The sequence below is a fragment of the Carcharodon carcharias genome, chromosome 17 (genome assembly GCF_017639515.1).
Source record: "Carcharodon carcharias isolate sCarCar2 chromosome 17, sCarCar2.pri, whole genome shotgun sequence".
In the NCBI taxonomy this organism is placed as follows: Eukaryota; Metazoa; Chordata; class Chondrichthyes; order Lamniformes; family Lamnidae; genus Carcharodon; species Carcharodon carcharias.
Genome location: NC_054483.1, coordinates 92,161,955 through 92,177,669, shown reverse-complemented (window position 1 = coordinate 92,177,669; position 15,715 = coordinate 92,161,955). Strand labels below are relative to the sequence as shown.

At 44.2% G+C, this 15,715-nt stretch overlaps 1 protein-coding gene across 1 annotated transcript in view; it reads right to left on the bottom strand.

The window, feature by feature from the left end:
* LOC121289836 (adhesion G protein-coupled receptor A3) overlaps window positions 1–15,715 on the bottom strand; it is a 553,143-nt gene that overhangs the window by 315,602 nt on the left and 221,826 nt on the right. The window contains exons 4-5 of the mRNA XM_041209725.1: window positions 14,014–14,085; window positions 6,461–6,532 (exon numbers count right to left, since the gene is read on the bottom strand). Coding sequence (XP_041065659.1) covers window positions 6,461–6,532; window positions 14,014–14,085 — 144 coding nt within the window. The remainder of the gene's footprint in view (window positions 1–6,460; window positions 6,533–14,013; window positions 14,086–15,715) is intronic.

The following is a 15,715-nucleotide window of genomic DNA, read 5'->3' as shown; positions in this document are numbered from 1 at the left end:
ACACACACACCATAGAAATACTTACACACACACACACCACAGAAACACACACACCATAGAAATACTTACACACACACACACACACCACAGAACCACACACACCACAGAAACAAACAAACACACACACACACACAAACACACACACACACCAAACACACACACATACATATACCACGGAAACACACACACACTACACAGGAATACACACACACCATAGAAACATACACAGACACAAGCCACCATAAAACACACACACAGACACACCTCAGAAACACACAAACACACATATACCACAGAGCCACCCACACACACACCAGAGAAACACACACACACACACCGCAGAAACACCCATACATACACCAAAGAGATACAAACACACAACATCCCACCGAAACAAATACACATGCACACCCCACACAAACACACACATACCCCACACAAACACACACATGCACACACGCCAGATAAATATCCACACATGCCACATAAACACACACACATGCCACATAAACACACACACATGCCACAGAAAGACACACACACGTACCACAGAAATACATAACGCACATACCACAAAAACACAAACCATGCATACACACATCACAGAAACACAAACCACACACACACGCACCACGGAAACACGTGCCACACGCACATACACATCACAGAAACACATACCACACACCACAGAAACACACACACACACCACAGAAACACACACACACACACACCCACACACATATATATACATATATACATATACCACGGAAACACATACATGCACTATACAGGAATACACTACACCACAGGAATACACACACACACACACGCCACAGAAACAAACAAACACACATATACCACAGAACCACCCACACAGACACCAAAGAAACACACGCACACCGCAGAAACACCCATACATACACCAAAGAGACACAAACACACACACATCCCACAGAAACAAACACACATGCACACCCCACACAACACCCCACACAAACACACACACGCACACACACCACATAAATATGCACACATGCCACATAAACACACACACATGCCACAGAAACACACACACACACTGCACAGGAATACACACACACCATAGAAACATACACAGACACAAGCCACCATAAAACACACACACACACAGACACACCTCAGAAACACACAAACACACATATACCACAGAGCCACCCACACACACACCAGAGAAACACACACACACCGCAGAAACACCCATACATACAAGAAAGAGACACAAACACACAACATCCCACCGAAACAAACACACACGCACACCCCACACAAACACACACATATCCCACACAAACACACACACATGCCACAGAAAGACACACACACACACGCCACAGAAACAGACATGCACACCACAGAAATACACACATCACAGAAATACACACGCACGTACCACAGAAATACATACCGCACACACCACAAGAACACAAACCATGCGCACACACAACACAGAAACACAAACCACACACACACGCACCACAGAAACACGTGCCACATGCACATACACATCACAGAAACACACACACACACACACACCCACACACATATATATACATATACCACAGAAACACATACATGCACTACCTACACCATAGAAACATACACAGACACAAGCCACCATAAAACACACACACACACACAGACACACCTCAGAAACACACAAACACACATATACCACAGAGCCACCCACACACACACCAGAGAAACACACGAAAGAGACACAAACACACAACATCCCACAGAAACAAACACACACGCACACCCCACACAAACACACACATATCCCACACAAACACACACACACACATATGCCACCGTAAAACACATACACACATGCCACCGAAACAAACACACATATACCACAGAACCACCCACACAGACACCGAAGAAATACACGCACACCGCAGAAACACCCATACATACACCAAAGAGACACAAACACACACACATCCCACAGAAACAAACACACACGCACACCCCACACAAACACACACCCCACACAAATACACACCCCACAAAAACACACACACGCACACACACCACATAAATATGCACACATGCCACATAAACACACACACATGCCACAGAAACACACACACACACAACACAAACACACACACACATTCACCCCACACAAACACATACACCACATAAATATGCACACGTGCCACAGAAACATACACACACACACCACATAAACACACACACACATTCACCCCACACAAACACACACACCACATAAATATGCACACGTGCCACAGAAACATACACACACACACCACACAAACACACACACCGCAGAAACACACATGCACACCACAGAAACACATACCACAAGCTCACACCATAGAAACACACACCACACACACACCACAGAAACACACACACACCACTTAAACACACCAAAAATACACACCACAGAAACACACACACACACATACACACACACACACACAAACACACCACAGGAACACACACACCACAGAAACACACACACCACAGAAACACATGCACCACAGAAACACATGCACCACAGAAACACACACACACACACACACAAATACCACAGAAGGACATACACACATATACCACAGAAACACACACACCAGAGACACACACACACCACAGAAACATACACAAACACCACAGAAGCACACACAAACACCACAGAAACATACAGACACACATACAGATACACACACACACACACACCCATACCACAGAACCACACACAGACTACAGAAACATACACACATGCCACAAGAACATACACACATGCCACAGAAGCACACACACACCACAGAAACACACACATGCCACAGAAACACACACATGCCACAGAAACACACTCCACAGGAATGCACACACACACACACACACACACACGCCACAGAAACACACTCCACAGGAATGCACACACACACACACACACACACACACACGCCACAGAAACACACTCCACAGGAATGCACACACACACACACACACACACACACACATGCCACAGAAACACACTCCACAGGAATGCATGCACACACACACACACACACACACATGCCACAGAAACACACACACACACACACATACAAACGCAGCACATACACACAAACACCACAGACACACACAGATACACGACTCTCATCATAACGCCTTAGTTAAAGTAATGTTTTAAATATATTTTTGGTTTTGGTTCTTGATTTTCAGCTACTTTTTTGTCAAATTAATACCATCCTTTTTTGAAAATAATGAAAATATTGCAATAGAGACTTGTACAGTAGTGATATATATATTGCTCGCTTAGATAAATTCATCATTCACAAGTGGCAGTCCATGCCCTGTGTGTCTTTCAAATCAGTGAAACATAAAATCATTATTACACAGATCATATGTCCAGCAATCTCAGACACAGGTACTTTGCTAGATGTTAAACACTAAAAACATAACTGCAATAAAGAACAGCCCAGAGGAATTAGTTATATGGGTCTGAATTTCCAGTTGGCGAGTGGGCACGATCAGCGGGCCCCAGAATGATCAGGAAATGGACCACCAACCACGACTGGCCCCCGACCGTGGTTTCACGCTGGCTGGCCAATCAACAGCCCGCCAGCGTGAAACGTGTGAGGAGACGTTGGGCGACATCACATGGACCTAAAGGAGAGTCATACAGACTCAAAACTTTAACTTTGTTTCTCTCTCCACAGATGCTGTCAGACTTGCTGAGTTTTTCCAGCATTTTCTGCTTTTATTCCACATTTATTCAAGGCAAATCCAATCAGTTCTGAGGTGTCACCTGCTGGTTCCCAAGGTCATGATATCCTCCAATATAAATAAATACTTCTCAAACAGCTGGGTACTTCCCTTGGATTATATTTTTAAACATGGATCCTGGATAATTAATGGTAGAGGAATTAGGAGCTAGAGGTTCAGGATGCATAACAATTCAATTTATAAACACAGGTCGGGATTTAAGAGAACTCTTAGGGGGAAAGAAAAAATAGACCTGAGTTCATAATCGATGTAGTTGTAAGCTGTAGTGTTAATAATGCTTACTGTTGTTTAATTCTTTTTGATATACATTGAAGTTTGTTTTTGTTTAAAAATGTGAAATTTTATGCCATAGTTCTATTGGTTAATTGATGGGTGTTCAGATTTCTTCTTCAAACATTAACGATTCCAAACAGGATTATTAACAAAATCAAAAAAGTCAAAACTTTTTGTTTATATCTGTTCTAAAGCTTTGATATTTTTGACTACATTTAAGTATGTTCACCTACAAAATTTCTAACAGCACATTTATAAGATGGAACAAATTGCTCTTGCAACACATAGCCTTTAAAATAAATCTTTCCAAGTTGTGGAAGTATAAAGGTTATGGGTAGAAGCAAAAAAAAAGAGAAAGCTGAGCTTTTGCATCAGTAATTGTTAAATGTTCAACACTAAACATATCAGACCAGAACAATATTTTCAAATTGGATTTCTGACTCCATCAGGTCATAACACTACAAAAATCTTCAGGAAAAAAACATCATTTGCCTCAGGCAAGCTCATCCATTTTCTACCTGACACCCAAATATATCTAAATTAATATATTTTTTTTAAAATTAAGTGAATTTTAGTTATCCAAAGTTTTAGGAGACTCGACAATTAAGAGAGGTAGTTTGTCACGTTGCAGCAAATGCAGTGGTTAGACACACCAGAACCAACAGGCAAAGATGCAGCCGCAATCAAGTTTGGTTCACCAAGGCTTGTGACTGCTACCTCACCAATCAAATTCAGGAGTGGTTTGACCAAAAAGAACCAGCAGGCTTTGCAAGGAAGCAGGACTTCAGAGGTGGAAACATTCTGTGGTGATCATCACAGTGTGTATTCTGCTGAGACAAGGAGACTCAACCTGCAGGTGATTGGCACAATGTCTTTGCCGGCAGGGTAAAACTACTGATAAGCAAAGTTGGTATGCCTGATTTGTAATGTATGGTCAAGACTTGTGGGCACCTATTCCAATAAGAAGATGCACGAAAGGATTGAGGACAGTGGGGGCCGGAAACTCCAAGGGATGCCACTGGAGGAGAAAGTGGGCAGTGTTTCGAAGCAGCTGGGTGATAGGTATGAGTAATAAGCATCTTTCTCACTCGGAAAGAACATTCCAGCACACTCCACTGAAGGTATAAAACCGGCCACACAAGAACAATCAGTGCTACCCCTTACAGTCGACAGGAACAGGAACAAAGATGACTGACTACATCCAGCTATGGTCTAACCACCCGCAATATCATTGTAAGTAAAGGGAACTTTCTGCCACAATATTGTAAGCTACTCATCCTATGTCTGAATAGAAAAATTTGAACAATAAATTGAATTTAGAAACTATGAAGAATCACAGTCAATTTTTGTAATATTACAGTATAAGAACTAGTGAAAGAACTGGAAATAGATTTGTCATAAAACAGTACCTGCACGCCAAGTGGAAAATGTCAGAGTCTAACCCTTTTCTCCCTTTCATTGTTATACTTCAACAGGGCTCTTATCTACATGATTCTACTTCCTCATATTGAATGTATTTTGTACAACAGGTCATGGGATCCTCAAGAGGCTGGAAGACAACCTGGAAGACTTTATGCTGTTGGAAAGTGTTATTTTTAATTGTTCGGTTATGTGTATTCTGTGGTTAAGTGCTTCACACTGCAAACTACAGCCCAGCAAATAATGCACATCAAATGGCACAATGGTCTCTGAATTTACTCATCTCTTCTGTCACATAACATGACCATACCAGCAATTTTGGTGGTGGATTCTAAGTCGGGACACTTTTCTGTCCTATAATGGTGGCCATGGTTTCCATCACAATGTAGAGGTTTCCAATGAGCACACTCATCAATGTTGCTAGCAGCTCATTACAATATATTAAAATGAGAAGTCCCCAAATTCCACGAGTCATATATTGCTCCATTAAAAATGAAAATCCTCCTGGGCCATTTTCCTGCGCACTCTTCAGCAGTCAAACCCAGTTAGGCTACTCAATACCTAGTAAGCTTGCATAGAGAATGAGCAATGCATGCTCAGCTACTTTTGCATGAAAATTGTCACCAAGATCTTATAACCTATTGCCAGGTCCTGATTTGTATATTTAAGCATCCTCCCACCAGTTTCAAGTGGACAGACTGCTTGTTCTTTTAAAGGTTCACCTAAAAATTGCACCTGGCTGTTAATAGAGTAGCTGAGGTTCATGGCAGTGATATTCTGTGGTTGGAAAGCTGAGGTTGAGCTTTTGGAACTTAGCCTCGGTCGAGATATATTGATTAATATATATAGGTTTTTAAAACTCAATAACTCAATAACTGTGAGCAGTACAAACGAAGCAACATGGCCCAGTTAACAGAATTGATCCCCAGTAGCCTAGAGTTCCAGGTTATAATGGTATACTTACAAGACTTTCAATGCACCAAGCTCGACAAACAGCCCAAGAGGAAGCGATGAAAAGATGTTCCCCGACAAATTCCTGCAAAACAAAGCAATATTTACTGACCAATGCCAGCTACAAAACACATTAGTTTGGGTTGGGGAGCGGGTGTATCAAGGGAGGGGATGGGCATGGTGATGATGAGTTTGTATAATTAATATCATTTAGTGCAAACATTGAAATGTTACTGTTCATCATTTTTCCATGGGAGCAATTTGCGGAATAAGAAATGGAGATTCAGCTCATTAAGCCCATTATTTCTGGAGGGCAGGTAGAAAATATTCCATTGTAGATTCAATCCAAATGGTTTGATCAGCAAGGCTTCTCACAATTTGTCTGTGTCCACTGGTGCAAATTAAGCAACTTGGGGTTTGTAGCCTAAATGTTCATGTAATTCTACATTACTCAATTAGTTAACCATTGCAATCAAAGACAATGTTGATGTCAATACATTAGGCAATTTTAATGGAGTAAATTATAGTGCTCATTCTATATATTTTTTTATACCCGAATGCCACAGTGCAGCAGCTGACATTTGCCAGAAATTCTGTCATCTACAAAATCTCTTGTTACTTGTCGTGATCGATCAATATGTAATTTTTGTTCATAGGTCTTGTGGCACAATGGGAAGCATCCTTGCCAGAAGCTCCAGGTTAAAGGCCCACTCCAGGGCTGGATGGCCAAGGAAGGTGTATTCATTATGCAGCTAAACAGGCTGGATACAAACCTGTAAATTCTTCCAACATATGCCAATGGCAAGTGGTAAGAGCGGGAGAGATTCCTGGTCAGCTATGTGATGGAAAAAAATTTGAACTTCTACCATAATTATCAATAGCTCCAGGCTACCCAACATGCATGTAACAGTGTATGCTTTCACAACAACTCAAGACTCCTTAGGGGGGAGCAGTTGGCTCAGTTGGCTGGATGGCTGGTGTGGATTAGATTGGTGCCAACAGCATGGGGTTTGATTCCTATTCCAACTCAGGTGGATCCGGGACCTGCCTCCTTGCCCTGCCTGTGGTGCTGTGGGCCGGACCTGTCTTTGGGCACAGAACATACATAGGTGCACACATACATGTAAAGGAATTAGAACATGCTAACAATTCAGTGGAATTTTTGAGTTAAAATGCGAATAAAGTGCATTAGTGTGCACAGGATTGTAGTGCGAGATTACCCCAACACCATTGAAGTGATCCAGGTAGCAAACAGACTTCATACTTCCTGCTCATCTCCATGGTTATGGCATGCAGTCTAATGCTAAGCACATTGCTGAGCAGGGAACCCAGGTTCCCTGTGAAGCTAAACTCAACTAAAGTTAGCCTGCACTGAAACTGAGACTGCACCTTTGAAAAGGGAGGGGCATTTGTCTGTATTGGACGTGGCTGTGAAAGAGTTTTTCAGATGGAAGAAAAAAGACTGATGGAGCCGCCAGTTAGAGAGAAGGCTGCCAGATTTTCTGGCTGGGAACAGGCATGGCTGCATATCGGTTGGAGGAGACAGTGTTCTGGCAGTTACTGAGGCCTTTGCAACTGGTGTGGCTGAAACCATCCAGGATGATGATCTGTTCGTGCCTTATACAAATTCTCAAATCGCACTTCAACCTCATCCTGCAATCTGCTGTGCAGTACAAACCGTAGAGAGTGTGAAAAGAAGAAAAGAAAGGCTTGCATTTATATCGCACTTTTCATGACCAATGGATATTTCAAAGCATTTTACAGCCAATGATGTACCTCTTGCAATGCAGTCATTGTTGTTACATGGGAAAGGCAGCAGCCACTAAACCCATAGCAAATTCTCACAAACAGCAATAGATTATCCACAAGATAACCTGTTTTTGTCATGTTGATTGAGGGATGAATATTGGCCAAAACAAAAACAGAATTACCTGGAAAAACTCAGCAGGTCTGGCAGCATCGGCGGAGAAGAAAAGAGTTGACGTTTCGAGTCCTCATGACCCTTCGACAGAACTTGCGTTCGAGTCCAAGAAAGAGTTGAAATATAAGCTGGTTTAAGGTGTGTGTGTGGGGGGCGGAGAGATAGAGAGACAAAGAGGTGGAGGGGGGGGGGTGTGGTTGTAGGGACAAACAAGCAGTGATAGAAGCAGATCATCAAAAGATGTCAACGACAATAGTACAATAGAACACATAGGTGTTAAAATTAAAGTTGGTGATATTATCTAAACGAATGTGCTAATTAAGAATGGATGGTAGGGCACTCAAGGTATAGCTCTAGTGGGTTTTTTTTTATATATAATGGAAATAGGTGGGAAAAGGAAAATCTTTATAACTTATTGGAAAAAAAAGGGAAGGGGGAAACAGAAAGGGGGTGGGGATGGGGGAGGGAGCTTACGACCTAAAGTTGTTGAATTCAATATTCAGTCTGGAAGGCTGTAAAGTCCCTAGTCGGAAGATGAGGTGTTGTTCCTCCAGTTTGCGTTGGGCTTCACTGGAACAATGCAGCAAGCCAAGGACAGACATGTGGGCAAGAGAGCAGGGTGGAGTGTTGAAATGGCAAGCGACAGGGAGGTTTGGGTCATTCTTGCGGACAGACCGCAGGTGTTCTGCAAAGCAGTTGCCCAGTTTACGTTTGGTCTCTCCAATGTAAAGGAGACCACATTGGGAGCAACGAATGCAGTAGACTAAGTTGGGGGAAATGCAAGTGAAATACTGCTTCACTTGAAAGGAGTGTTTGGGTCCTTGGACGGTGAGGAGAGAGGAAGTGAAGGGGCAGGTGTTGCATCTTTTGCGTGGGCATGGGGTGGTGCCATAGGAGGGGGTTGAGGAGTAGGGGGTGATGGAGGAGTGGACCAGGGTGTCCCGGAGGGAGCGATCCCTACGGAATGCCGATAAGGGGGGTGAAGGGAAGATGTGTTTGGTGGTGGCATCATGCTGGAGTTGTCGGAAATGGCGGAGGATGATCCTTTGAATGCGGAGGCTGGTGGGGTGATAAGTGAGGACAAGGGGGACCCTATCATGTTTCTGGGAGGGAGGAGAAGGCGTGAGGGCGGATGCGCGGGAGATGGGCCGGACACGGTTGAGGGCCCTGTCAACGACCGTGGGTGGAAAACCTCGGTTAAGGAAGAAGGAGGACATGTCAGAGGAACTGTTTTTGAATGTAGCATCATCGGAACAGATGCGACGGAGGCGAAGGAACTGAGAAAATGGGATGGAGTCCTTACAGGAAGCGGGGTGTGAGGAGCTGTAGTCGAGATAGCTGTGGGAGTCGGTGGGTTTGTAATGGATATTGGTGGACAGTCTATCACCAGAGATTGAGACAGAGAGGTCAAGGAAGGGAAGGGAAGTGTCAGAGATGGACCACGTGAAAATGATGGAGGGGTGGAGATTGGAAGCAATTGGAAGTAAACTGGGCGACCGCTTTGCAGAACACCTGCGGTCTGTCCGCAAGAATGACCCAAACCTCCCTGTCGCTTGCCATTTCAACACTCCACCCTGCTCTCTTGCCCACATGTCTGTCCTTGGCTTGCTGCATTGTTCCAGTGAAGCCCAATGCAAACTGGAGGAACAACACCTCATCTTCCGACTAGGGACTTTACAGCCTTCCGGACTGAATATTGAATTCAACAACTTTAGGTCGTAAGCTCCCTCCCCCATCCCCACCCCCTTTCTGTTTCCCCCTTCCCTTTTTTTTCCAATAAGTTATAAAGATTTTCCTTTTCCCACCTATTTCCATTATATAAAAAAAAACCCACTAGAGCTATACCTTGAGTGCCCTACCATCCATTCTTAATTAGCACATTCGTTTAGATAATATCACCAACTTTAATTTTAACACCTATGTGTTCTATTGTACTATTGTCGTTGACATCTTTTGATGATCTGCTTCTATCACTGCTTGTTTGTCCCTACAACCACACCCCCCCCCTCCACCTCTTTGTCTCTCTATCTCTCCGCCCCCCACACACACACCTTAAACCAGCTTATATTTCAACTCTTTCTTGGACTCGAACGCAAGTTCTGTCGAAGGGTCATGAGGACTCGAAACGTCAACTCTTTTCTTCTCCGCCGATGCTGCCAGACCTGCTGAGTTTTTCCAGGTAATTCTGTTTTTGTTTTGGATTTCCAGCATCCGCAGTTTTTTTGTTTTTATCTCTATGAATATTGGCCAGGTCACCGAGGTAGCTCCTCTGCTCTTCTTCAAAATAGTGCCAAGGGCAGGCAGATGGGGCCTAAGTTTAACGTCTCATCCAAAAGATGGCACCTCTGACAGTGTAGCACTTCCTCAGTAGTATCAGTCTTGACTTTTCTACTCAAGCCCTGGTGTGGGACTTGAAGCTGGAACCTTGTGATTCAGAGCACAAGTACTACCAACTGAGCCACAGCTAACACTCTGCAGGCATGTGAACATGCACTGGTTGCTTTCTATTCTACTCTCTCACAGTTCCTTCACCCAACTACCCTGTTCCGCATCTATACTTTCAGAACTGTCTCCTAGCCAACATGAAAGGCAAGAGAAGAGTACGCGATTGTGGAAGAATTACTAACACTTGATCTGACACTCGCAGCTCAGACACCAGCACATGGTTTAGAGTGCAATACAGAGAGGGGATCTGCATGTAGTGTCACTGAGCACAAATGGGCTACAGCCAGAGCAGGGGCAAATGATTGTGTAGCTGGCAGCTCCTCAGAGAGCAAGGTCACACAGGAGTTCCGCTGCACAGGAGTCAGAAGAGGACTTCAAGGGGGCAGCATACAGGAAAAGACTAACAGGCACACACAGAGATGCTTGCTCCATTAGCTGGCCTGTCAGGCAGCCGGCTGTCAATATCAAGGATCATGGAGGAGTCCACTTTCAACTTGACAAAGGGCTTTGTCTAGACCTGTGAGCCCATCCTTTCGCACTTGGAACTGGTGGGCAACTCCATGCCAGTGCTGGCAAACCCAGACGGGAATCAGCGTCTGATGGCTGATGTCTCAGTTTCATGGCAGCACCAGCAGAAACCACCTGAGTGCTGCAGCGGAAGCTCAAAGTTCATGAGATCTATTCCTGTTACCATGCAAGCCTAGCTTGTTGTCACTGAGGTTCAATCTGTTGCAATCATGGCTGAAGATACCAATTCTCAAAGGGATTTGCAGGGTTGCACAGCTGTCCAGCAATCCTTTGCTCAAGCAGAGACTAAGATTGCTGAGGCTAACCCTGTGGAGGGTAGTGGATCTGTGGAGCCTGCTAGTCCCTCTGACAATGACAGCAATCATTCTACCATCACTGCCACTCCACCAGTGTCCTTGCTGTTGCCTCCTTGTGACCTAACTCAGCCTGCTGCCACCCACCAGCGAAAGTCAGCAGCCTTCAGCGAGCCATGCAGCAGCCACTGCATCGCACTGCATTGGAACGTGAGGCAAAGGTGCCTGAAAGACAGGCACAAAGGGAAAGCGCAAGAGTAAATTGTTGATTATTGTATGCATTTCTGGAAGTGTTATTGGATAAAGTTGGTAAGAAACAGTTGATCCATGGTGTCTTTTATTTTATTATTGTGTCCAAGAGGGTGATGGTCTGTGATGGGGGGTATGTTAAGATGAGAAAGTGTAGAGCAATGGTCATCTGGGGATTTTTTTGAAGGGAACCGGAGCCTGATGAAACGCTCATGGACAGCAAGTCCGGAGCAATCACGGCCCAGGTGCCTTCCTCCCTTCCTCCTCCTCCTCATAAGATGGCACAAGCCCTGCTGACAAAGGCTACACTAGCATGATTTCTAGATGGTGGGGGACGCAGCAAATAATGAATTATAAGACATGCTCTGTCAATTCCTGGAGGGCTTCCCCAAAGCAATCCAAGCAGCAGAAGCATTGTCTGAGGACACCAATGGTCTACTCCATGAAGTTTCTAGTCATAGTATGGCTCTCAGTGTAGGAGTACTGTCCATGTGCAATTGGTTAGTGGAGAGAAGTCATTATCCATGAGTAGAGCAGGTAGCTTTGTTGCTGAAAAACTGCCCTCTGGTTTGACATGGTGTTGAAGGCAGTTGAAGGTGTTGGGCACAGCTGAGTAAATCATGATAAGAGCACTGAGACTGCTGTCAGGATAGCAAAAATTCACCAACATGGCCTGTGCTTAGTCACACACCAACTGAATATTCAAAGAGTGGAAACCCTTGCAATTCTGGTACAACTTCCCTTGCAATGGGAATTCTCAGAGCCATGTATGTGCAGTTGATAGCTCCCTGCACCACCAGGAGGCTTGCTACCCTAATAAAGCCACCCGCCTTCTCCTCCTCTCTGCTTAGTGAGAGAAGACAATAAGGTCCCCTCTCCTGATGTACAAGGCCTCAGTGATTTCCCTGTTGTAGTGATGTAGGTCAAACTGAGAGAAGTTGGCAATGTTATTAGCTCAAGGATGGAAGGATCCTGAGGCATAGAAATGGAGAGCCATTGTGATCTCAATAGCAAATTGCAGTGCCGTCTTCACCCTGCTGTGTGGCTGAAGATCCAGTTCAAAGAGGCACCTGTGTTCAGTGAGCACCTCCTCGATGAAGCATAGCCACCACGGACCCTACTCCTGCCTGAGGCAGAGGTAAAAGCACTCTCTGAAGGCCCTATGTGGGTATGTTCTTCTGATGAGATCCTCTTCCTTCTGCTTCTCTCTGGGTGTCTGCTCCACCTCCCTGTCATGCTGCAACCCAAGAGGAAGTGCAACTATAGGCCCATGAGTAGGAGGAGTTCTGCTCAGAAGCTTTTCAAATCCACAGCAATGCAAAGGGTCCAACGCTGCCCCCTTCTGCCTGAAAGAACTTGTGTGAGTTCCTCCAACAACACAGTCCACAGTATTCCCAGTAATGCTGCAGCAGCAGAACAAAGTCAAAAACACCTCACCTAAAAGTTTGTAGGGTATTTTGGGATGGGTTGGAAGCTTCCCTCATGCAGCTGAACACATATTCAGCTGTAACGGTTTAAGAGAGGGAATTAAAGTGACCTATATGGTCCAAAATCGAAGGTTGACCACTGCATCAGTATTAGACAATAATTGAATGTCACAATCAGCACTCTGCATGCATGAAACTCCCACTCTTTTTCTCTTTCTAACATGGTGATTACACTGGCAGATCAGCGGGAGCAGAACTCACACTATTGTTTTTCACCTTTGGGATTCTGCAGTACCAAACTCAGTGGTGCTTTGGAGCCAAATTTTGTGGCCTTGGGCTATAAACCCACTGTAATACTATCAGAGCTATTAACCCTTCATTGTCATCATCAAATCATCATGTCTTAATGACAGGCACGGTAACCATGTACTTCCTACTCTTAAGTAAGTAGCCTTTGAATAATAAAGTTACTTCCAAATTGTTACAATTTACTAATCTAATCTTTACATAATTAGAAATCAACCAGAATTTCTAATTATTTCCAATTCTCTACTGTTCCCTTATAACTTTTATCAGCAGAATTACTTAAAATCAAGCCTGCCCATAAATTCTCAGTAAACTGCTAACACCAATTCAAAAACTATTTAATTATTAAAGAGAATCTTCATTCAGTGGCAAATGCAACTAAAAGGTATGTACTTACAGTTTAGACAAACTGGTGAGGCCCGTAAATATCTCAGGACTCAGACATCCAATCCTGTTGTTTGACAGATCCCTATGAACAGAATGCAAAATAATTCCATTGTAAACTTTAACTGTTGGCTGGAATAAGTTATTGGCTGAATAAAACAAGTGATGTGCTGCTGAGTGTTATAAATCAAGAAGATCCAGAGTCAACATTCTTGGTCTAATCCCGCCAAGCTGTTTGATTTCCAGCAGTTTGTATGGAAGGTACAATATTTCAATTCCGCATCCCTGGCAAGGTGAAGGGAAAAGTCAGCCAGGGATCATATTCCTCATCATTTTTCAGTGGCCAGCTGTGAACTATATGCCCTCAGTGATCAGCACCAGGGATGGTTGAGTCAATTCTGACCACGAGTGGCTGGAGCCAGCATTTCAATCCCCTGCTCCAGGACCTACTGGTGGCTGTTTGAAGTGAGGCAGAACTGTCAGCTGCCAGCCATGACGGACATGAATGAACATTCAGTGGTTACAAAGAGCAGGAGCAGAAAATAAAAGGGGCAAAGAGGTCTGAGAAGGAGTAACACGAAATAAATAAAAAGAGGGATTTACAAAAAAGGAACAAATTTAGGACACTTAATCAGTTCGGGTATACAGATGTACTCTGCACATATTCAGTCAGTGGTGCAGTGATATACATCAAACTATGACAAATGCACAAAACCATAAGAACAGTCTCTCTTCTTCATGTGATGATGAGTAGAGATTTATTTACATTGTCTTTTTCTCCCAATCTATCTAATTCACCTTCCCTAATCCCACTTCCCCATATCCCACCGTCTCTTGCGATTAACAAACTGCAGATGGTGTCAATACGTGTCTCTTTCTTTCCCACACTTCCCTGGTTCCAATCCTACCCTTTATCCTTTCAGATACCCTAGAACTGCCACCTGATCAAGAACAGGGTTTGAAGAGCAAGAGCAGCAAGAGACTGAGGAAGAATAAATCTTGTCACTTGATCTCACACTTGCAGCCACCGACACAGAATCTAGCATTGTAAGAATCTTTAGAGGGTAGCAGGAAATGCATGTAAGATATGAGGTGGGAAATGCATGTGGTAAGCCATTGTTCATGAGTCGGCTGCAACCAGGACAGTGGCGTTGGGGGGGGGTGCGTGGAATAGGTTAGCCTGGTGCCAGCACACGAGTTCAGCTACAGAGGCCTTGGATGAGGACATCGATGGGGCGATATACAGAAAAGGACTGAAGGCTACACACACAGAAATGCACAGAGCATTGGGAGGCCTGCCAGAAAGCCTGATATCACTGTTAAAGAAGATGGAGCAGTCCAGCTTCAATTGGGCACATGGCTTTGTGTAGACATCGGAGGCCATCCTTTCCAACATGGAAGTGGTGGCAAACTCCGTGAAAACACTTACAGGTCAGGCTATGATGCTGCACCTGATGGTCAATGTCTCAGCTTCCATTGCAGAACAAACTGGAACCAGCCAATGTCTGACAACAACAGTGAAAGTTCAGACAGAAGTCATGAAACCTCAGCTTAGCGCCATTTAAATTCAGATGGCTGCCATCATGGCTCTGAATACCAGGACTCAAAGGGGCTTTTTGGGTCTCACAGTAGTTCAGCAATCTGTGCTCCAGCAGATTACCAAAATAGCTGATGCATGGCCAGTGCAGAGTGGTAGGGCCACCATGGGCACAGAC